The sequence below is a fragment of the Anopheles nili genome, chromosome 2, assembly GCF_943737925.1.
Source record: "Anopheles nili chromosome 2, idAnoNiliSN_F5_01, whole genome shotgun sequence".
Classification (NCBI taxonomy): Eukaryota; Metazoa; Arthropoda; class Insecta; order Diptera; family Culicidae; genus Anopheles; species Anopheles nili.
In genome coordinates, this window is record NC_071291.1 from 28,776,100 (window position 1) to 28,800,992 (window position 24,893).

The 24,893-nt window shown below is 43.6% G+C and overlaps 2 protein-coding genes across 2 annotated transcripts; one reads left to right on the forward strand and one right to left on the reverse strand.

Annotated features, from left to right (window-relative positions):
• Positions 1-1,891: 1,891 nt before the first annotated feature.
• On the forward strand, positions 1,892-18,358 carry LOC128731364 (uncharacterized). The gene is made up of 9 exons (XM_053824479.1): positions 1,892-2,769; positions 12,770-13,573; positions 13,654-13,828; positions 13,924-14,996; positions 15,093-15,790; positions 15,888-16,084; positions 16,232-16,359; positions 16,426-17,429; positions 17,489-18,358. The coding sequence occupies exons 1-9, from the start codon at positions 2,688-2,690 to the stop codon at positions 18,356-18,358; spliced, it is 5,031 nt and encodes a 1,676-aa protein (XP_053680454.1). The 5' UTR covers positions 1,892-2,687.
• A 5,210-nt stretch (positions 18,359-23,568) lies between these two features.
• On the reverse strand, positions 23,569-24,775 carry LOC128731072 (eukaryotic translation initiation factor 4E type 2). The gene is made up of 4 exons (XM_053824167.1): positions 24,614-24,775; positions 24,304-24,460; positions 24,121-24,243; positions 23,569-24,037 (listed from the first exon to the last, which is right to left on the reverse strand). Exons 1-4 carry the CDS (start codon positions 24,628-24,630, stop codon positions 23,708-23,710), a joined length of 627 nt encoding a protein of 208 aa, XP_053680142.1. The 5' UTR covers positions 24,631-24,775; the 3' UTR covers positions 23,569-23,707.
• Between the last annotated feature and the right edge of the window lie 118 nt (positions 24,776-24,893).

Consider the following 24,893-nt stretch of genomic DNA (forward strand, 5'->3'; position numbering starts at 1 on the left):
ACCGATGTACAGCGCTCTGTGTCGTGCGAAATTATTATCGATTAATCCGGGTTGTAAAGTGAAACAAAATGTTAACCCAACAGTGTTTTGTTTGGCTTGATGTTTTTGTGTGTAACGTCATACTTCATTCCATCGTGATAGAAGACCGCAACGCCCGCTTCCCGGTTACGGTGGAACGTGAACGGTAGAGAAGCGGGTAATGATGGCGGTGTGTGACAAAAATAATGCGTGCAAGGTGGTTTTTCGGATTATTGCAAAACATAGCGGCGCAACCGAGTAATGCCGGGAACGTCCGTTACAGTGATCGTGTTGGTCGTGGTTGGCGTCGTTACGATTCGTTACCAGTTTACACCTATCAGTGCAAGAGGGCAGATGGAAAGATTTGCTCGTGTTTACATTTGAAAACAACATTATATTACTTCCACTTTGCTAGAGGCAAGACACCGTGAACAAACAATTTTGACCACGTATTTAAAAACAAATTTCAATCAATCGGTCCTTGCGGTGGGCTTCAGTTGTTGATAGAAAATTTTATGAAACCAGTATTGTTGCAACCGTGCCAAATGTATTGCTTTGCGTGCAAAAACTGCATGCTTTCTAGTGAAGGGAATCCTTTCTTCACACCTCCACATTCCACCAGAACTTGATTAATTTCTTAAACTACTTCTTTCCCTTTGGCGGCCTGTCCGTTCTACGCTCTACGTCGGCGCCTGACGTGTGTGTTTGTGTACGGCACGGAGAGGGATTTAAATTGATAGAACCGCTGCTAGCGGGGAGTCTGGGCGCATCAGCAAAGTGAAATCGCTCTGCGGCCAGAGCACTAGAAACTAGAAGTCGCCGCGCTATAACGCTACAATCGCTCCCGTAAAGCATCGCATTCTCGTTGGATTCACGTCCAGCAAAAGGAAACGCGCGCCCAACTAAACGCGAATTCCACATCTTGGGGCATACACCACAGACACATGTGCACTGTGCATTATAGCAGGCGGATTGGTATCGAGAGAGAGAGAGAGAGAGAGAGAGAGAAAGAGTAAATGCGAGAGCACAAAGTTTTGAGGAGTGCTGGAAAACACATCATGAAAACTGTGGAAAACGTACACAGCACCTCGGAAGTCGTGGTCGGTTGGTTGTAAAGTTATGCATCAGTTCGAAGTTTGCTTGGGTCGCGTTTCGCATCGCGTTAAGGGAGTAACAGCAATGAAAGTATAAAAAGATGCGACAAAAAGGCGATTTGTGTGCCTAATTTATGCCACAACAACCGTACATGGTGCCGCTTTCGGGTGTGTGCGACCGCGAGATTTGCTCGTCCGATGGTGGCATACGCATGTAGAATTGCGTTCGTTAGACATGGCTGGATTGGCAGGCGAAAACTGTCACCAAAACAAGGCCACCGGTCCAAGAGAGCGGTTACTGTTTTTGTGCGTCCGGAGGACAAGGAAGAAAGTGAGATTATGGTGGCGAAAGGCATTCATATCTCAGCCATGCTGTTCCTGGTTGGGTGTTTGCTTAATGTCCATGCTCTCCTGCTTAGTAAACGGCAAGGAACTGTTTTGTTTTCGCGTGTAAAAACATTCATTCTGCATCGTGCATGTGGTTGAAAAATACTTGAATGTGGTGTCAAGTAATTCGATATTTGCTCAATTACAAGACCATGTAACACGTTTGCAAAACTATTGTACAGGAGTGTACGTTTAAAGTACTATTCTGTCGTTTTCTTTCCATCATGGTGTCTACAATAGTTGTAAATAATGCTTTAGTTTATGTTAATTATTTTTTTTTATATTTGGGGTTCCAGAAATTAGTCGATCTATCTAACAACAGCAGCCTCTCTAGGCTCTGGTTCAACAATATACCCATTCCGGGAGTGAGCAAAAACAGTATTGCTTAAACATTATTCGAGTGTGTTTTGTATTCCGAGTGTATTCGTGTACTCTCGTGGTGGTCTATCGTTTTATGTAGCGAAAAAAGAACCACCCGCCCAAGCACGAGCCATTAGTGCATATGTTAAGAAGAATCGATCGTCGTGAATCATACCCTCCCCGTGCGTTGCCTGCAACAGGGGTGTGTTGAAGTGAGCGCCCCTCTTCTGCGGTTGTTGCACGAAAAACCAGTTATGCGCGCGTAGGCGGTGCATGGGAAGGCCACGCGAGTAAACAAGTCGCCACCAGGAGGCCACACACACGGAACGCGGGGCAGCACGTATGTGCCAGTGTGTGATGCACCTCCGTCGGAGTGCGTATGCAGCAGTAGCAGCAGCAGCAGCTCCTAGGAATAGTGTGATGCTTCTTGCACACCACCGGTTGATGGTGGTAGTGGTGGATGCGATTGACCGGAAAGCATGCGAGTCGTCCGATATGATCGTCGTAGGTCCGGATCGCTGACTTGCTCTTCTAAGCGTGTGTGTTGCGAGAAAGACAGCGGAAGATTGTAGAAGAACAACAAAACACATCGGAGCAGCAAATATACGCAACAATCAATTTGCATCCAATCCGTGTGGTGGGGTGTATAGGAGGAACGCCACTAACCACCAGAGTGAACGTGGAAACTTTGCCTGGATGGGGTAGGCGCGAGCCTCTTCTGCCAGGTGCACTGTGAAAAAAAAGAAAGAAGAAAGAGAACAAGAAGTTTATCAGCGCCAAATCGCTACCATTCCGAAAGTACATGCCACAAATGGTGAAGGATTTTTTATGGCGCTGCTCTCATTTCGACTTGGCATTGTGTTTACAATAGGATTACTGTTGCTGAATGGATTCACCTCCGACTCGTCCGGTAAGTGTGTGCGCTGTGCATCCTTTTTGAAAATCACTGACCATACCCACACACTCGGTGTGCGGTGTTCTTAGTCAACATATTAACCTGGTGCGGATGCCGGGACGCCTCTCGGGCCGATGGCGCTTAGGTGCGCCCACACGCAAACACTCACGTGCGTACGCATTCTGCAAGCGCGGAAATTTATTTTGCAAACATTTGTGCAGCTCATTCCGTTCCGTTTCTCCCATGCGCACGTCTACGCAATGTGTTGTTGTTGTTGTTGCGTGGGAGGCCACAACATAATGATGAACTTTGGGTCGCTTTTCCTTTGCTCTGACGCGCCACAATTATGTCAAAACAATCAAAATGGCGTGTGCCTTTGGTACGGAACTTAAGGGAAAGGAAAAAGCCTTCCTGTGCACTGGCCAGGCGACAACTTTACGCACGCTACGTGAACTTGAGACCGTAAAAAGGCATCAATTGGCCGGTCAAACAAGTGCAAAACGGCTGAATAGTTCACCAGCCAATTTCTTAGTTCGCGCTACGTCGGATGTGCGTAATTATGTGCTCTTTTTTTTCTTCTCTTATTAACGTTGAGTACATTTTCCGCCGTTCGGGTGGATCTCGGTTTGCAACCCCCCCTTTTCGTGGCCTGCCTTTCAGTGTATGTATGGGTAGGATCAAGAACCGGCTCAGGATTGAGAAAGAGTGAGCGAGTGAGAGAGAGAGAGAGAGAGAGAAAGCGTGTGTGTGTGCGACGTGAGTATGCGCGTGCGTTTAAAAACATTGACTATGAGAGAGCCGGCGTACGAAAAATTGAACAGAAAAAAAACATAAATGTTTGTTTACGGATCGAAAAATACAACGTTAGCGTTGCACGTTGTTGTCCCTAATCAAATAAAATTATGTAAGGTTTATTATAGCTTGAGCGTTAGTTAATTAATTGTTGTTACAAATCTAGTGCAAAATTTAATGCTGGTGTTTTGATGCATTATTTTCCATTCCTTTCATTTCTTTATTTGCTGTCTGCCACAGTGGATCAAAAGCATGCTTAGAAACTTACGCGTAGCACTCAGTAAAAACTCCTGAAATTTGGTTGCAGTTCGTCTAGCAGGCATAAACAATTGCTAAGGTTGTAGAGTACGGGAAGGGATAAAAAAATGGGTTTTGAAGAGGATATTGGGAGCATCAATCACGTAGGAAATTAGAGAAGCGATAAATGCCATTAGAGTTTTAATGATGGTATAACAGAATTAGAAATAGAACATTTGCTTAGAATAATGTGGCAAAAACATATAAATGCATAAAGACAACTTTTAATTAATATGTGCAATAAATTTGATGTAGAATAATCACAGCGGCATCCATGCAAAACTGGGTAATATTTTTATTCAGAAGTTTTTTAAAAATTATGTGCCACATTACTCGCAACATTCATGCAAGTTGATGCAATTTTATTGTATCATCTTTTTCCTCGTCCATTATGCCGTACTTTGCCAGTTCCGTGTAGGGGGAGGAATTTTATGCTGCTTACATGAATCAATTTTCCACCACTACCTTTTCACACCACCCTGGATAGCGTCTTCTTGCGGGCGCGAATGTTTCAAATTGGGTAGCTATAATGTAGAAGTAGCTATAATGTCGAAATATTGTGTCGAAATGTGCACGGTTGAACTACTTCCCGTTTAGTAAAACTCCAATGATTTCACTTACCTACCCGCTTACTCGCTGGCTCACATCTTCCTGGTGGCAGAGACGTGTGGACATCAAAAAGCCATGGAAAGCCCGAGAGCTTGAGAATGAAAAATGCGTACGACGTTAATCTAAGGGTTTAGTCCATTAAGACTGACACATCTAATGGCTTACCCAACAGCTTGTGCAACAGCTAGTTAGAGGGGAAAATATATAAATATATTTTTTTTTCTTGTTTCGAGGAAAACCAGCTCCGCCCACTGTCACCACACCTGGTGACGCGCTTGAGAGCACCCTCAACATTCCTTTCTCCTTTTTTTTTTAATCGTACCTCATCAAAACTGCCCACGCCGATACACGACGCTCTTGGTTTGGACGTCGTACTTCAGGGACCACGCATTAGCCTACGCCGCTGTGCATTGGGCAACGCTTGATAAACTAGTTTTCTCTAATGCATCTCTCTTTGTCACTTTCTTTCTCATTCCCTCGACTGCACTTGGTATGATTATCAGCCTTACCGGGTTGATGGTGGTGTTTTCCCGAAGACAATCGTCGCCCGATGTCGGTACATGATTCGAGAAAAAGCACCATTTAACGTTAAGTGTTGACGGGGATATATGCTGGGATGATCCGATGGAATTTGTGTAATATAGGACTCATTAATCGGCGATGATATCCTATTACACAACCACGACACGTGGGATGATATTAATGCAATTTCCATTTTCGGTCATGCAAGAAAGTATTTTTATTACGTCATCCATTTGGAAGGAACACTTTTGATTCGTAAATTAAGGGTGATTACAAAAATGCATTGTCTTATGATTTGTAATATTTTAAATTTATATTTGGATGTGCATTTCTATAAACGCCTAAGATAGAACGCAATAGAACGTTGAAAACATAGTAATTAACATCCTTATTTACCCCAACATAATTATACATCATTTTCTTGGGTAACACGTTTGAGTAATTGGTCTTAGATATTAGTTGTAATGTAGGCAAATCAACACTCACCTGCTCTACTCCGTGCTGGAGTATCAATGCTATCCAGCCCCCAATGAAGAAACTAAGAGTTTATACTAAATGCGCCTTGTTACTGGGAATAGATCATAGCGTGATGAATAGAACATACAACGACACCTTCGTTCGAGAAGCATTACGCCCGAAAGGACGTCTCGGGAGCGAACCCGGTGGTGCTGAAAAGGAACTGGTTGTCGAAAATTGTCCAAAAAAAAAGAGGGTTAACCGGAGCATTTGTTCCTGCGAGCAGCATTCTTCTCCAATGTAAGACAACCGCGCATTTTGTGTCCCTTTTTTTGTCTGCTCGCTCTCCCTGGATTTTACCCTATTTCCAGTTTTACCTCTTCCATGTGAGTATTTATTGTAGTTTTTGGCAGTTCTCTAACGCTACTTGCGCCACATTGCGCCACCGATTGCTGCGCGTTGCGCGTTCGTGAAGAGATTTGCGCGATTCGCGTTGGCCCTCCCGGTGTGGGGTGTTCCGGCGGCATCAGTTTGTCTTCCTAGCGATCGGTAGGCAGGAGTAGAAAAAGAAAAAGAAAAAAAAAGAAAACAAAAGATGCAAAACCCGCCGCGAACGCAGGTAGAAAAGTCCCGAATTTGGAAGCTCGATCAAGCGCGCGAACGGGTTAGCCAAAATTTTGCGCTCAAGCAAACCACACACACACACACACACGCGCGAGCTCCTTTTTTATAACTGATTTTTTTGTGTTGTTGGTTGGCTTGATGGTTCCTATTTCTTCTGGTTTCTTTCGCCCCTCTGGAGCCTGTTTTCAAGGGTACACGGGCAAGGGTAGCGTGTCCTGCGTCTCGGCTTTGTTTGCCAGCCTGCGCTAAACGTCGCGCCCGGAGGCTTTTCTATTCATAAGCGAAGCGGAGAGATTCACGGGACATAAGGTTTTTGCCAAAAAAAAAATCCTCTAATGTTTGCCTCCCGAAAACGAGCGAACACAACATATAAAAGCCTCACCTTAGCTCCGTTACGTAAAAACGCGTCACGTCTGAAGATAGACCCGGCCGGACTGTAGTAACTATAGAAGGAAGAAGGGACGCGTTTGCAATGCAGGTTCGACGCAGAGGTTTGAGTTCTTAGTTTTAGCGGCGTCCTTACGTTGGTTTGCTTTTGCGCAGCATTCCTAAACCGTCCATCTTGAGCTGCTGGTATTAGTATCAGACGCGATCACCGTGATAGGAAAATGGAAGCGGCAAGGAAAGTGTACCGAGGGGTCAGCTTTCTTCGGAAGAGGACGCCATGGACCGACAGGGACCTTAAGGACATCGACCGCGGGATCAAACCACTCCACCATTGCGCTTGTTAGAATCACACCATGAACGTTTTGGGGGATGGAATTTGATATCTGTATTGGTTTTGTCAGGTTTGATATGAAATGCTTGCCATTATTCCCCTGCTCGAGGTAACAAGCTTCGTTCACATATTCTTGGTGGTTTCTGTTTTTTTTTTGTCTATTCTCACTCCCTTGAATGGGAGCTGGAATGGGAGGTGCTGGTTTTCCGAAAACGTTTCCTGTTTGTCCTTCCTGGCTCTGTTTTTTTTGTGTGCGCACAATTTCACCCATACTCGGCTGCGGAAATCATCACCGTGAATGAAGCTCTTAACGAGACCAATTGTGTTAGGCAGTCGTCTCGATTCGTGCGCTAAAATTTTCAGTTAAAGTGTAACCTTAACGCAATTGCGCACTGACAATTACGAGCGCCTCGACGATGTAACCTCGAGGTTTGTAAGTGAGAAAACGCAATTTTGTTGCTCCAAGCATGGTAACCACGCTCTAGTACACGAAGACAAATATCAATTTTATTTGCTGATGGTTCCCACAAAAAGAAAAAGGAAACCATACATTATGCTAGATCGCTCTGGGCACACGATCGCGTTTTGCTCCACAAACAGGAAGTGACGATGTCGTCTCTTGCGTTTGTTGCCAACGGGTCTCGACGGGGATGATTATTTTTTCTAAACCATTTCACCATCTGTTTGATACACCAAGCTAAGCTAAGCCGCGTACACGCCGTGAAAGACGACGATTTGCGTAAGCCGATTTGGCCGATTTTCTCACAGATCGTGATCGTTTTTTCGCGCTTTCCCCTACCAACATCGCACATCTGCCTCGGTTTCGGTCGCGATGTAGGTTTCGCTAGCTGTTCTGGTTTGTTTTCTAGTTTACCCGTTTTCCGTGGCGTTCGCTTCCTGCCGCACTATCACGTTCAGTTCCGTTCGTTGTTCCATCTGCGAGGACAACACCACGAGCTCTACGCCATTGTACGCATTTGCCGCGACGACACGTGGTGCTGTACGCGCTTTGCGTCGTATTTCGACCAACGGTCCGAAGAAGCCACTAAATACATAAATTAGATAATGTGTTCAATCACTTATTGCCACCGTAGCGTTTGCTGCGACGCACTAATCTGGTGTTCCTGGTGCCACTCGGTTACGGTTCCTTGTGGCCTAGCGGTGGCCAGTTCCGTTCCCAATTTTATTTCCCGCACCTGGACCCCCTGTGCCGCAACTCCCTGTGAATCCCCATCCCAATGTGGAGGGGATGGTATTTCGGGTCATGACGTTCCGTTTCGCAGATCACGCAACAAGCTTCCGGTGGAGAAATTTGGCGCTCTATGCGTTGGTGTGTACGCACTCACGCATGCATCGGAGCTGGGGTGCGAATCCATCTGTGTTGAAGAAAAAAAAATGAAAAATCGAAAACCTACTCGCGGACTCCGCCGGCGCACGGCGAAACCAATTTGGAAAATGTGCGTATCGATCGTACGATCGGTGCGATTGCAAAAACACACCAAGGAAAGGGCGCGCCAACTTTTGGGTTAGCGTATTTCATTGTTCTTTTTTACCGCTTGAAAATAGCGAAGAGAAAAGCCAGGAAATAAGGTGAGGGATGGGCGCTCGTACCCACCGAAGGAAGTTGCTTATATTTTAGGAAAGATTTTTTTTTCTCCACAGTTGGTTTACCCCCAAATTTCCACCACCCAATTTCGGGCCATAGTGAGAGTCTCGCATTCGTACGCACTTTTCTCACACCGGACGCGGTCTGGTTGCGGTCATTCCTCCGTAGTCTCGTTGGCGTAATTTTGACATTCCGCTGTAGCGAGCTTAGGGAAGGTTAGAAAATCCCACTTCTCTACACCTCTCTCCCCCCCCCTCCCCACCACCACAATCTCTGTGGCAAAACTCCCAAATGCCGAATCCCCCCATTATCCACTCCACGAAATTCCGTTCCCCATTTCCCGGCTGCTCTCCCGCGTGCAGAAGAAAAAAAAAGTGCGTGAGGTTGGTTTTTTCATTGCCTTTTGTGTTGCTGCTTCTCGCAGCCCTGCCGGGTTCGTCGCGTACACCATCGTTGAAATCTATCCGACGGACCCATTTCTGCTCGAAAGCTCGCAGTTCCCGCCGGCAGGAGGTGGATTGTGGTGGCCGGTTTTTTGTTGCTGTTGTTGGAGAGCGCACTAAAAGCCCCCTCCCCCCTCTCCTTCTCCCTCCCCCTCCTCCACCAGTCCGGTTCATTCCTTTTGCCCATTGCTTTTCCCAGCTGCGTCATGCGAATAAGAGCCCCGCTTCCGCGGTGCGATCTCCTGCGGATAGAGCTTACGCATATTTCTTTCACCGGTGCCGAACGAAACGCATAGAGAAAATGTATCCGCAGCCAATCGGCGGCTACGGACTGTGGCGTAATGGCGCTAATGATAAAGTTGAACTTTGGAACTCGCTCCAAGGAATGGCAGCCACAGAATAGCCACCATCAGCTCCGGAGGAGCTGGAGGCAGAGGAGGAGTGTCTAAATTATGCGTGCGGCCTCGCAAGAGCACTGGGTTAGCTTGTTTTCTTGGCGTGCTTTTGCCATGTCTTTCCTAGTGGCCTTTCCAGCTTGCGCTATCTCGTCTACGTCTCATCTAATATCAAATGGGGGGGCCCCGTACAATCCTGTTTTTCTTGCAAGTTTTCTTTTCATTCTTTTCCTCGTGTCCAGTTATCGTATGGACTCTATCGTTTGTTACCTTCTATTGCGTTAGAAACACACATGCATGGTTTTCTCTTTCTCTCTTAATTTTCCTATCTGCCACTATCTCTGTTTTTCATTCATCCTTTTGCTTTATGAATCTAAATGAGCTAGAAAGAAGAATAAAAAGCGATTCGTTGGAATGTGCGTCTTTTTTTTCTACATCTTATGCTGTCTACGCAGCTAGTGATCAAATCCAGGATCGATCGTGCGACCAAATCCATTCCTTTGGTGCGTCCAACAACAGGGAACGGACAGCAATATTTTGTGGCTTTGTCCTGGCATCCTGCTTCATTGGTGAGAAGAATTTCGTGGTATGCTATTTGTTAACAGACATTCGCCTGTCGACGAATACTGTTAATAATGAATCCACGCGGGATTTTTGTATAAACGATTTGTCGAATAGAAACAAAATGCAAAAATATGATAAACATGTTGATCGGTGGTAGATCTGTGGCTGGAGAATACCCATCAGATAGAATGTGGATTTTGGCTATGGATTATCTCGGGTATTGTATGCTCTTCTTTGGCTACTAGCTCAACCAAGAACTTTGGTTGGTTTTTTAAGTTTTCATCTTGGCATAATTCACTCAGAAAAGCAATGAAAAAATAGTAGAAAACAACTTTCGATAACCTACATATTTAAAGCCGGTTTTTGACAAAACAAACCAACAAAGTAAAATAAATGTGGGTTGTGGATCCTAAAGGCATCACACACAAGAGGGTGTGATTTTATAAAACAAGTCTCTATCCCAACGAATGCGCGTGATACTGGGAAATGCTCCAAAAACACCTTTTCCAGTTGGATTGGCTCGATCGCATGGCCCCCCCGTTGAATGTTCGTCTTTTTTTTTGTGTTGCCTATTTTAATTTCGATATCACCCGGATCCCTGCGACTAGTCGCATTGTGTTCTTCAAGACACCCAAAAAGTCGTCCAGAGCACTTCTCGGTTTGGTCGCTGCTGTTCCATAATTCATGCGTGGATGATTCGGCTTATGCCGTAGATCAGTTAAAGAAAAAACGCACAAAAAGATTCCCCAAATCGTCGCCCAGATTAAGTTCACCTTTCCCGTCCTGTTTCGTTGTGATCGAGTGTGTAATGGCTAGAGGCTGCTGATACAAAACACTCCCCGTGGCTTAGCCTCCGCTCAGTTCCTTCGGTCTGTTTTCAAATTGTCCAATTCGGCTGTCCTTGACAGGGCTAGTTTTAAAGGCAGATTGTCTGGGTCTCACTTGCCCACTCATGTGCATGTCATTACTATGGATAAAGAATCCTGGAACCGTACGGGGAAATTGTTTTCGGTTTCATCTGCATTCTTAACGCGCGCCATTTGCCACGTATTTAAATGCTGTGATTTTGGTTACATCGACTGAGTATTGTTCATTGGAATGAATTACGCTCGTTTGCTAATACCCCCGGTGTGTTGATGTTGCATTCGAGCAAAGTTTACGAACCCTACATTACAAATAAACAGCGAATTACAAACGTTCATTAGAGCAAAAAAAAACACAATAATGCTGTGTATGATTTACAACTCAATCATGCGTTGATGGAAAAGTGATGTTAGCTAGCTACATGTGCGCTGATTTGTGGTGGCTTTTTCTTTCATGTCGGTTGACTTTGTTTTCAAATATTTCAATGCACATGCCAAAGCCATACTATCCGCGTTTAATTTAGTCCGATCCATCAATCATGCTGCCGACGATCGAAGCCGTGTGTGAATGCGTAAAATAAATAAATAAATCCCTTGTTTAGACGCACGCCCTGACAGCTCTATTGGCCGTTTGTTGCGCCTTTCGTACACTTTGGCTCGTTTTGTTCGGCAGTCGAACGATCCTGCTAATGTTTGAAACAAAGGGCATGCCACAATTTCAATTTCATGGCTCGATTGAGTTGTAACAGTTGAAAAACTTGCCGCTGCTGCTGCTGGTGCTGCTACAAGTGATGAATTGCAAAAATTCCAACAAGTCACTTTCCCGCGTTAATTAAGATTATTTTTCATAAAGCAAAACAAAAAAAAATCGCCCAACTTGTTGTTTGGTTTTGGTTGGGTGGACCTCGCCGTCGCCGTTCGATTTACTTCCAAACACCGTTCGAACATGGATCATCTTTCCGATCATCAGTTCATGTTGGCGCGATGTTGCGGCACTCATAAAATGGTGTTGCAAAAAAAAAGGAAAAATGAAAAACAAAACTACAACACCGTTTATTAGATACCAACCCACGCAAACGCGTTCGCTTGTTTAGTAGGCTGATATGGTGAAACTATTGGATGAATTGCTTGCATTTCGGCCCCAGTCACTCGCCGGCTGTGTGTAATCGAGCATAATACATAAAGCATTACTATTTAAGCGCTTCACTGGCAGCTAAAAAGCAACTTTAACTTTTGTTGCGGCTCTACAGGAAGGCCAAAATAGAGAGTGAAAAGGTTTGGTTTATTCTGCGTGTGTGTGTGTGTGTGTGCCGCGGGATCGATGAGTTTGTATCATTTTTGCATGGTCTATAAAATGTGTTCCCTTTGTGCGACTTTAGCACTTCTACCAACCACCGTGTGGTCCTGATCAACATATTTCGCGGATCAATCGACACGTGTTCTGTGTTCAACCGATCAGCTTGTGCCGGAGCAATGGCGAAACATGTTTGCAAAGTGAGTGTAATTCGCGTGCGGTATGCGGTAGCCGAAACTAACCGTCGATCGCACGCCGAGAGTCACCCAGCAGTGCGGCTCAACACACACGTGCATCGAGCGAGCTCTCGTGTTGCATTCGTGCTGCTTCATCTCGTGCAGTGGCGGCTACAACTACCCACAGCTTGCGGTGGGTCAGGGCATCACAACGTCGGTCGACGCACACTCGCTCGCTCGTCCAATCGCAAGTAGCCTGGTGTAGCGTGTTGTGATTAAAAAATACATACATCACGCCGACCGGTGCAGGCGCGCGCTATCGTCCCGCTCGAGAGATCGCACGCGCAGAATAAAACTTCAATCAAAATAAACTTTGCACACGCACACGGCGGTGCAATGCATTTGGCGATGGGGGAGGGTTGCTTTGTGTCTTAGGCGATCGACGGAGATTCCCCGTACCTGGCGCAATGCTAAACTTGTCCAATAAACGATTGCAATGTAGTAAATTTTGGGATAGATGTTTTTTCGTGACACAGAGTTACACGAAAGATCGTATGAGAGGATTCCGTTTTGATGTTGCTGCGTAGAACACAGTTTAATCTAACATTCGATCACAACAAGCTGTTGGAAACTTATTGAACGTTCTGTTTTTACAGTGCTTGCCTTTGTCAACGGGGAAGGACCGGAGCGGCTGCGGCTAATAGCCGCTCCGCCAGCGCACGTGATCGTGACGGGCACCAGGAGCTCTCCCGTCTATCTACCATGCCAGGCGGAACTCGGTCTGGACACGTCCGAGGGCATTCCCAACAGCAGCTACGGTGACGAGTTCCTGGACGAACATAACGAGGAGGACGAAGAGGAAGAAGAGGAAGATGACGAAGGATACGACGACGAAGATACCGACGAGAGGGAGGAGGATGAGGATGAGATGGAGGACGAGTTTCTTCCGCACACCTCCCCATTGCTAACGAACAACAATCTGTCCAACGACGACCGGCTTTTCGCTCGGTCGAGACAGGACACCGAGCAGCACCAGCAGCAACGCGGTTATTTTGATCATCGTCCTTATAGTCACCACTACGAGGAGGAGGATGGGGGGGAGCAACGTGGCCGAGGTCGACGACGGCAACGACGTAGAAAGCGGTACGTTTACCTTGAAAGACGCCGGCTCTCGGAGGGTGGAGAATATTACGGGTCCTCGAGTCTCACCTTCGAGTACGTCTGGTATCGGAATGGATTGGAGCTGCTCACCACGTCCTTCCAGAACCAGAACCTGCGTCAATCGCACAAAGGATTCCGGCTGTTTGAAAATGGCACGCTTCGCATTCCGTACAACCGGCAGAACGGGAACATGGCGGCGGGAGTGTACCGGTGTATGGCGAGTCTCGTCAACCATCAGCATCGTCGCTATCACAGCCAGGACTCGATTTTGTCGACCGAATGTACCGTTTCGGTAGCATGTAAGTGGCGCGTCTTTCCCATCTCGAATGATTGCGAATTTATCTACTCACGTGCTTCGGGATTGCCCTTTTTAATACAGATCTAGAGCGAGACAACCGTCTAAACTTCCCAAACAACACGATCACGGTGGGCGCCCAGGAACCGATCATCATCCCTTGCCCGTTTCAGAGCTATCCTGTCGCCAACATCTCCTGGTCGGTTAACAAAACGGATCTACCACTGCAGTCGAATTTAAGCAATCAGAATGAACAGAGGTATGACTGGCTAATAACTTACACACTATTGTGCGAACATGCTTCTTGTTTTGTACTATGTTGTTAATTTCATCGGTTTTCATTTATTGTTGTAGATTCTTCCTGCTGCAAAATGGAAGCCTGCTAATAAGCAATGTTCAGTTGACGGACATTGGACGCTATCGGTGCAATGCGTCCAATAATTACGTCACTAAAAATGTCCGCAGCAGCAGCGTAAATCTCATCGTGCTCAGCACTCCGCCCCAAAGTAGCCTTAGGCAGGAGTCAACAAACCGTCTCCTACCGCCATTGCAACCACTGCAGCTATCCGTGCGGGCCGGCGAAACGCTCCGCATGCACTGCGCGTGCTACTCGTGCAAGCCTCAGTGGAGTTTCATGCCACGCCACAGCCAAATCCCGATACCGCTCGAAAATTTCACACACCAAGTTGTTTTCGTGAACGTTTCGGTCGAACGCCATGAGGGCGTGTTCACCTGCAAGACGCCCGACGGTTCCGATCGCCAAACGTTCAACGTGACCGTGTTGGTGCCTCCGTCGTTTCTGAACAACATTACCTCGCACACCTCGTCAGTGGTCGCCTCGATGGCATTCAACTGCAGCGTTGCCGGTAACCCAATGCCCACGGTGGTGTGGTACAAGAATGGACGTGAGCTGATCAGTAACTACATCGTACGGTACGAGTACCCGATGCTGAGCATCAACACGCTCGATCCGGAAGACGAGGGTCTGTATCAGTGCATGGCGAAGAACGCAGCCGGCGAAATCTCCGCCTCGTCGTATCTGACGATCCGGGACAAGCAGAAGTACCGGCACAAGACGAAGCGACTGGATGCGATCCAGTGTTACCCTGTCGACACCACCAGCCTGTACTTAACGTTTGCCGTACCGCCACACGCACATCCGAACATCGAGTATGTGATGTACTATCTGGCGAGCGACGAATCGGTCCGGTGGTACAGTTCGCCGCTGACTCTGCTGGCTGGTAATGGTAGCCTGCGTATTAGTGGGCGAATGATCGAACCATTTCGTAATTACACCGTGTTTCTGCGTGCGTGCTCTGTCAGCGATATATCCGGGACGGAGAACATTCGCGGCAGCGGTACGCCCGGGATGAAGAAAGTCACCGTGTCCCGGTTATCGAAGGGGGTACAATGTGCATCGCAAGGATGTAAGTGTTATTTTTTTTTTCAAAATTTGTTTTCCGTTTGTGATAAACGATGATAAATTATTTATATGTATTTGCTTGAATGTTTACAAACTTTAGATCCCGTTTTGTCAACATTTTTCCCCAACAATGGAATCTTCATTTGGTGGCCCAAGTACGATTCGGTAGAACCGACAGCGTTTACGATTCAGCTTCGACACAATGATAATAGTAATTTCACCACTTTTACTAATCAAATCATCGGAACGGTTGACATGCTCGATGATTATGTGACGTACGAAGAGGTAGAACCACTGCTCGGGAAGATCGATGCTGAAACGAATCAAATCCAAGACTGGCTGTGGAGTGAATACGACGGTAGTGGCAGTGGGGACGATAATGGAGAAAACCGACCACGCCGTCGTCGGCAAAGCCAGCGGCGCAATCGCCATGCCTTTGATTTGTCGAAAGATCGAAAGCAAATATTTGATTCGTTAGCTACCAGCGGTGCGGTTGACGTCGACGTTCCGATCTCAGACGTCGTGCATGCTGCTAACATTCGTTCCAATGCGTCCAGTGTAGTAGCTGCAGTGGCAGCAGCAAAGCTATCGGTGGGCAACCTAGGCGATCAGCTTGGTGATGGTGGGCAGCTCCGTAAAGCTCAGCAGCAGATTACGATCACGAGAGTAAAGGTGGCGGGCAATGTCACTGGCATCCTGTTGCCCAACATTCGTAGTGTTATGGTGCGAGTGTTGGGCTCCATTTCTCCTGATGGTGAGCCCGCGGCACAGGATTTACGGCACGTTGAGTGGAAAGTGGTAAGTGGCCAACATTATATTGGCAAAGATTGAGTGCTTCTTCCCATAACTGATCATTGTTTAACTAATTATCTCCGTACATTGCCACTTGCTTCAGATTGATACGGACACTCCGAGGGCCGATACTATCAATCGATTTCAAGCGAGTCACATTGATGCCAGAAGTGTACAGTTTACGTGGAGCCGTTTTGTGGCCACAAAGTCCATCAACCGTTGTCTGCAATTGTGCTATAAAAATGTCAACTATGATGCTATGCTGCGTGGCGGGTCCGCTGGATTAGATTGCCAAAACATGTGAGTCCGTATATAAGTTAGGGCTTGTTTTCGAGTTACATGTGTGGGATATAGGCTCAAATGCGCTATGCGACTAATGTGAGCGCCGTTATGGTACAGTGAAGTGTTTAATGTTCGAACAAATGTTTGGCTCTCTCTCATTTTTAGCCCAATGGATGCATCGCACTTCAACGTGAAGGATCTACTTCCTCTTACTATGTATAAAGCTTTTCTAAAACCCTGTGAATCGAAGGAGGCATTAAGTGACATTTTAGATTTTCAAACAAAACACGATGGTAACGGTTTTATTTTTGAACATTTTTTTTTATCGAACGTTGATTTAATATGATTTTGCTTTTCAGTCCCTGGCCCAGTAACAAATCACGAGCTTCACCGTAAAGGTGGTACAATAAGCATTACTTGGGGACCGCCCGAGAACCGCAATGGCGTACTGCAAGGATATTTAGTTGAATGGATCAACGAAGATAGCATACAGCATTTGGCGAATCTATCAGTGGATGCGACTAGCTTTACGTTCCCGAACGTAACCTCTGACGAACGGATCAATATATCACTCCGCGCACTCAGCAGTTCCGGTCTCGGTATTCCGATTTATTTGAATCTGAAAAACTATGAGCCTGTTAATGATGGAGTTGATGGGAAAAATAGCTCCAATAGCTCGTCATCAAACAGCCAACGATGGCTCTTTCAAATGTACTTGATTATACTCGTGTTGTTGCTGTTTGTCACCATTGGAGTGTGCTGCTGTTTGGTGCTTCGACGTAAGGCTTGCAAAAAGGCTTCAAGCAGTTCTGCCGCTGGACTTGCTAATAGGGCTCCCCAGATGGCTACGAGCAACGACGGTCGGCACCATCTCACCATTGATGCATCCGCAATGCAAATGATGGGAATGATGACCGGTTGCAACAGTGATATGCACGAGATGCAAACGCTAATCAACGCTAGCTCAAGCAGCAACTATCCACATGCAAATGGAGGAACCGTGCCAAATGGGTTCGCTGTTGGCACTTGCAATCAGTCGATTGGAGGGCCTATGCCGGTTGCTGCATTGATGACTGCGAATCGATTACAATCGCTACCAACAAAACACGCTACTTCTGATCCAATAGCGACATTTGTGTCCATTGAAGGCAACATTCCTACTCGTACGAATAGTATGAATGGTGGATGTACATCGATACCCTCGTACAAAGAGCTGCTGAGTAGAGAGCGAATCGATTTGACGCATCGACGACCATCGATAAGCAAGATCGAGCGAGTCGACGATTCAGCCTCAGTTACTCCAGCGGCCAACGACATTGTTTCTACACCTAGTATGGTAGCAGTGATTCCAACCAATCAGGAGGTAGGAATTATTTGGGGATTGCCAAATCCAATATTGAATTTTTTTATTCTTTTCTACAGTTTTTGATGACAAATGGTCCGACGAGTACATGCACCGTCAACGATAGTAACAAAAACCACTCGCCATCACCCTCACGCATCATTGTTGACAGCAAACAGCAGTCGCCGACCTTATCCTTCTCGTCAAAATCATCCTGTGCTGTGCTACCATCGTCATCGTCCTCGTGCTCATCCACACCCCCTTCGTCGTTATCGCCAGCTTCCTCACAATGCGTCATAAAAATGCGCTCTCCATTAGCACTCGATAGCAGCCAATGTAGATTATTAGAAACAACGTTAGATAGTAACACAAGCACCATTAATATAGAAGAAACGAAGCAACAGCAACTAGAGAAACCAGCACCACCACTACACCCAATAGGAATTTATGATTACGATTATGCAACAAACTGTGATGATATAAAAGAAGAAAATGAAAGCGACCACATGCGGCAGCTTCTGTCTGTGCAGGAGAGATTTGCGGTGCCTGATGAAAAGACGACCGCGGGGTTGGCGGTGACAAGGCCAATGGAATATTCTGTTGCTGTGATGTCCACTTTCGATAATCAGCACAACCATGATGGGTGCATTTACCGGCAAAAAATGTCAAAACCTCAACATCGTGAACCCAGTCTTGGTTATCGCCCTGTAGATGAAAATGCCGTATCGAATAACTGTGGAGACGATGTGTCTATGGTGAAAAATCTTCAATCCTACAACATTAAGAGTGATAACGACGGTGAAGAGGACGACGACGACGATGAAGATGAAGAGTTAGATAACTCTTCATCGTTATTAAATACGAGCAGCCTCAGTACAAAACCCCTCCATCAGCAGAATCATACTTCCAGCTGGAATTTTCGGCGGCCAATCATCGGTCCAAATGGCTAGACACATCGAGAAAAGGACAGCATGCATTACAGACGGTAAACTGAACGGGATTGACATCCGTCGAGGGATTGGCACGCCGACGTAGTTGCCGCTCTGCAAGCAGTTCCTTCCGTCGCCTCTCAGGTACAATCGTTTAATGTTTTAGTTTTGGGTAACCAATTAAGTGTCTGTTTTTTGTTGTTAAAATCCCAACTATGCTGGTGGTATATCCGCCACAAACCAACCTCTTTACTAACCGTCTTACGGTATGCTGATGGTGGTGCAAGAAAGTAAGTCTACCGTGAGCTGGCAGATACATGATAGTGGTGCATATGTTACTTGAAAAGATACGAAAAATGGTATTGTTTAGCAACAATGCGTAAAACCATATTCATGTCACAAGTATCGTGCTTCATCTTGCACGGAGAACGATGAACAATGATTTAGAGCGTAGTGAACAAAAAAGCAGAGGCTTTATTATTACTTTTTTGACAGTAACCATTAAGTAACATTCTTATTTTGCTTTTGAGGCAAGTCTTCTTTTTAATATGCAATCTTTATTATCTCTCGAAATATGTGCTCTCCTTTTCGCACGATTCCCGAAAGCTCACCCAATACCGCTCACTATCAAGTTTGTTGTATACTATACGATGAACTGTCGGGTACCACGCGGTGCGTGGATGAAAATAAGTTTCATTTTTAAGTAAATCGACATGCATTTAATGACAATGAAATAGTGTATTATGTTTTTGATACGATTGCAGCAGATGTATATGTTTGTTCTATTTGATTTACAAGTTAATGTTTTCAATCATTGTTTTTTGCTATCATGTTACAAAGCATTGTAGGCACCATAACATATTTAAACACATTACGTTATCAACAAAAAAGGAATCTCTTCGAGGATTTGAATCTATGTTCCATAGTGTGATCTACAGTATTGTTTATTAACTGAAACTCGCATTTTGTTTTTTAATACTATATTCCATGTTAATAATGTCGCTTGACTGCATTGCTACATTAAGCCATTCGAAGTACGCTCTCTATGATGACGAAATATGTAGAATACAATCAACAAGCATGTGACAGCCAATTTCCTCTTGAAAGTACTGCAAATATTTGAACTTTTTTTTTCTTAAATTGTTTAGAAAGTAAAGTGAAGAAGTACATACAGTTAGACTGCGGGATGTTCAATAATCAACAGGATACTCACCATACACGAAACGTTTTACGTTGTTGCCAAATATCAATAGTTTTACATTTAGTTTGCAATAACTCGATGTTTAAAAAATTGAGTATTGAATATCTACATACATAACGATACATTCTTCAATGAAGAAACGCTATCCCGACAGTAATAAGCCGATGTAATGGAAGTAACGGTGTAATCGGGCAGAAATCTCTATGTGCTTGTAATCTAATCTTTTTATTCTGTGTAATTGTTTCTTCATCCCACCAAAGAACGAACCAACGGTTTGAAGATATACAGGTGCCCTGCTTTATACATATATTTAGATTTTAAATCATAAATTCGCTTCTTGGATTACTTACACCTTATTACTGGTCCTAAACACTACTGTACTTCTTCAGCTTTATTTTTTCATAATGGTATTAAAACGGTACTTGGGTGAGCCAAATCATAGAAAAAGTTGTCATAAACAAATTTAATCAAATGTAAAAAAGCATATTACACCACAATACTTTTTTATTTATTGATGTCAACTTTCAATCAGGATTTTGAAATTTTGAATATTTTGAATGCGTGACAAAAATAAAAATAGCTCTTTTGTGTTTATTTGGTTCTAAACCCTTATATTCTTAATAAGAAAAACTTACATTTAATTGAAGAAAAGGAGCAATAGGGAATTCATTACACACATGTTAAATTCACAAACACTCCCCTGCATTCAAACTACGCAAACATAATGTATGCCAATGCAAAAATAGAACCGATAAAATGAACGACGATATAATGGAATAAGAAAATAATCTGGGTACCTGACTTGCAAATAGTAGTAAGTAAGTAAGTACATAACCACAGCAAGATACATTGTGTAAGCAAACACGATGAATTCTATATTATTCTAGGCTGCGAGCAAAAAGAAGTAAATATGATTAATATAGTGATAAGCATACTGCAGAAGGCACACGTGTGAGAAAACACAACATACGTTTGGCAAGATACAAACATTTAAAATTACAAACGATGATGGTTTGCGCACTGCATGCCCGTGGGTTGCAATTGAAATGTCGGAACCAAATGGTAATGATTTGTATGCAAGCTGTTTTTTCCTATGTTATCAAGTTATTGGATTGGTCAACTTTGAATAGCTAGCTGGTGTGCGCTTTTGGCTTCGTAGATTTTGTTTGATCACGGTTTTGATTTGATTATAGCATAACGTTTCTGATGGAATTGCGTTCAGCATTTTTTATTCTTGTTTCAATATATTTGAAATAGTTTGATTAAACTATTGACACCTAATCCTTTTTAGCTTATTAAAGCTTTACCCGATTAGTGTAAAATATAGAAAAATGCACAGCCAACATAGCTGTATCAAAGAAAACGAAACATACGCTTGATACAAAGAAAAACATTTGTAACGAAACTGGTAATGCAAAATTATTTTTCACTGGCATTGTTTTAGAAACGATATCAATCAAAAATTAAAACCAATTATTTTTTATTGATTGAGAGATAATTTTGTTTGCTTTAAAATCAAGCGAAGCAACTGATTACGGTTTTGACAATTTTCGAATTAACCATCTTTTGCAATTACATACAGCTTCCTAGGATAATCAGGGTTCAGCCATCGACTCAATGTTGTGGAGTTTTGGATTGCTATAAAATCCATAAAATAATAACGATTCCATTATATTTATTTTTTCTATTTATGTATATTATCTTGAGTATGGTGGTGTCTGAATTGATTAATCAATACATTGTTAAATCGCTCAGTCACTCGCTCACGTTTTTATGCGTTACGAAGTAAAAGTGGCATTTTGTTTTCGCATAAGATTAAGCGCTCCTAAGTATGCCACCACCTAAAAACCAATCAGGCATTTACTGCCTTTCCATAACCCATAAAGTTACCATTTTACCACTACGCGCTGCCGTTTGCTGTCACGTTCCACACAGGAATCTGTTTCGTAGGTTTGTTTTGCATACCTGAATTTATTTTTGAAATTGTTGACAAAAAGTATTTAGATTTTTTCCAATTTATTTGTTTCATGTGGCAAGACGTCCCTTACCAAGAACGTGTATGCAATAGTGGTTATTGTTTCACACAAAAGTAACAATAACATATAAAATAAACTAAACTACAAACTTGCAAACAATTAAAAACAGTAAGACATTCTGAAAATTCTACAACCTCTGATACACAACATGTTTAACAGAAAACATATCCAAAACAGGACACAATTGCAACATCATAAAGCGAAACTAGTAGACAGGCTCTTGCGAATGAACATGATAAAAAACGATGTAATACCTATCGGAACAGTTTATAGAAAGAAAAATGACTTACGAAAGATTAGTATGATCCAGCTGTTGGATAGAAAATATTTCTTTCAAATGTTATGCTCTTGTGCATAAAACCCCAGATCGCCTGTTTGTTACGATGCCAGCACCAACGAGCAACGCCAACGCAACACATTCCATTTTATTTTTTTGTCTTATAATTTTTTGTTATACTTTAACGTACACGAGAAACGATATATTCGATAACGTGAGGTTACGTTGTATTATTACCTGAAAAAGAAAATACACAAACAAGATGAAAAAACAAATCGAAGAAATAAAGGACAATGAGCGAATACGTTTGTACGTAGCTTTGGGCCTATTCATTTTGCAAATCATACTGTATTACAATATGTTAGTGTTCTGCGATGTACTCCAGCGATCTTTTCTTTTAAGTAACGTACACAAAGATCGTAGTAGTATAATATTAATATAATAATGAAAATACTAATAATAGTAATAGGGCTAATAATAATACTTGTTGTTATCTACCTCACATCAATGACAGAATCAAGAGTTTTGTTTGTAAGCATATTTTTAAGTTTTAAATTTATTAATTATTACAACCATGTGACTTGAGAATTGAAACAATCTCAAATGAATAAATTAGATTATTGACAGAATAGAGGCGTGCAAGGCAAATTCAGTTTCGCAACATTAATTTTGGTACTCTTAATTGTTTGATGTAAATTTAAAGGGTGTGTAAAAGAAATGAGACAGTAACTTCGTATACAAGATTTGGAAAAATGTTCTTATTTTGCCTTTTATTGGTCCGTTTTATTTTATTTTTTTGCAGCATGAAAGACGGGTTTGCTCATTTTCTGTATAATAGTGCGCATGAACGAGTATACATTTTTCTATGTAGGAAAAAACGTGATTGTTTTTCTTGATGAAAGAATTATTGAATAAAACAAACTAAATAAAAACAAAACAAAAGTTTGAGGTTTTAAGACGACAGAATTACAATTTTTTGTCATTCATATATCTTAGTTGGACTACTATATCTAACTATACGAGTGGCAGAATGCCTCGATAATATTTCTCGCGGATGCGAGAAAATATATTACAAAAGAGGAAACATGTGAGGAGATGCAAGCTGGGAGGGGGGGTGGAGGGTTAAGATCGCAGCAGCATTTCCCGCGAACGTTACAATTTGTACTAAAAGTAGGAAATGTGAAGCAAAAAGAACGAGTTTTAGGATGGCGAAAATTCACTCGCTAGCATTTTTCGTAACCGTGAGAAAATTTACTAAACGGATTAACAGGAGGAGGAGAGAGATGGTAACGTGGAAGCGAGTGTCAGGATGGTTAAAAGCTTACTTTTCAAATTTTGCTTGAAGGAAAAGTCAGAAAGGCAAGTTCCAGGATGGTAAAAAGCTTACCTATCGAATTTACTGGTAAGAGCTAGCTCAAGGACGTTAAAAAACTTGCTTGACAATATTTCTCACGAATCCGAGAATATTTACTAACAGGAGGAAAAGAGGGAGCTTCGGAAAGGAAAATCGCTAGTGATCTTTGATCAAGGCTGGGTGGGAATTCTCGTTGGAACCGAATGTTGTGTGTGCATCGTTTTAACCAATGGGCAAGTATGCATTACGTTTAACAACTTAAGAACTTTAACATTAAACAATGAACAAGCGATGCGGTATTCGTGTGGTTTGTATAGAATCTTTTATATACGAACGTTTATTGTAGGAAAAATGAATGCTGTTCCAGTTTTGCTCGACCATCGTTGCAATTTTCCACAATGCAAGGAAAAAATCCACGACCAAAATAAAACTCAAAACACATGCAGAAAGTCTACATGATCAGACTTTGGAAGTGAATAGTGCCTTTTTGCAGGCAGATGAATCAGGCTGGCACAAACTTGAGGCTGTCGCCATGTGGTTTGTATTCGATGTGCTGCGATTGAGGTAGGTTTAGTATGCGCCGCAGCGTGTCTCGTATGCGATTGGTGCTAACTGTATCGGTTGCTGTTCGGTTCCACACTGACAACACATCTTCGGGGAATTGGGTACACAAGACGACGCCGCAAATTTCCGATCCCACCAGAAACTGTTCCCCCAGCATCGCCATACACACGTTCTCCCAAGCTCGGTCAATTTTAGACTTCTTCAGCCGGATAACCCATTTGCCACCTTTTGAGTTGCCCGGATCTTCCCACATTGGTTTGATGCCACTCTAAAAACGTCGCAAACCGAATGAAAGCAATAGAAAGCACGATCAACCTTTTTATCGTTCGGGATATTGTAGTACATTTATACCTTAAACAAATGTAACCTTCGGTAAGGTTTCAATACAGTTGGTTTAACTAAATGACAGTAGAGCGACCACCATTGTTCAACACTGGCACACCGACCCACAAAGTGTAGGGATTTGTCGTACTCCTGGAACAATTGAAATCAAGAATTAGTTTTGGCATTGATGCAATTTTTGAAGGAGCCTACCGCTGCTCGATGTGATCCTTTTTTGCCGAACCAGAGACAGTAGGTGTGCTGTAGCTTATGTTCCCCCGGTCCAACTTCTAGTGGTTCCAATTTATCCACGTCAAAGTCTGCCTCCTCGTCTCCGCTATCGTCACTGTCACTGGCGTATGGTCTGATCCTGTTGCATAGCAAATGGAATCGGTAATGCAACTGAATTGTTTTCTAGGCATGCGAACCTGTTCCGGTTTCTAGCGCGGAGGGTTCCGACACACGCAAGCAAAGAGGAACTTGCCAGCACGCATCTATCCACTAGCAAGCAGTAAGCACTTACTCGTATTTGTTGGACATTGTTGGAGAAACAGTGGACAGGACAGAGTGAAACAAAGTTTTGTATAATTATTCTCACTATCACAGAATGTTTGCTGCAATGTTTTACTTTGCGGTTTGCTTTTGCTTTCCTGCTCGAATTAGGGTGTTTTTGTGACGTTCTAGTGTGATTTCGGTGTTGAAGTAGCGAAATGTCAAACGTGTTATGATTCGAGCATAACCTAGAACTGTTATTTCGGGCAGCATCTGTCAATCGTGCTCGAAAACAATCGCTTGTAAGCGTC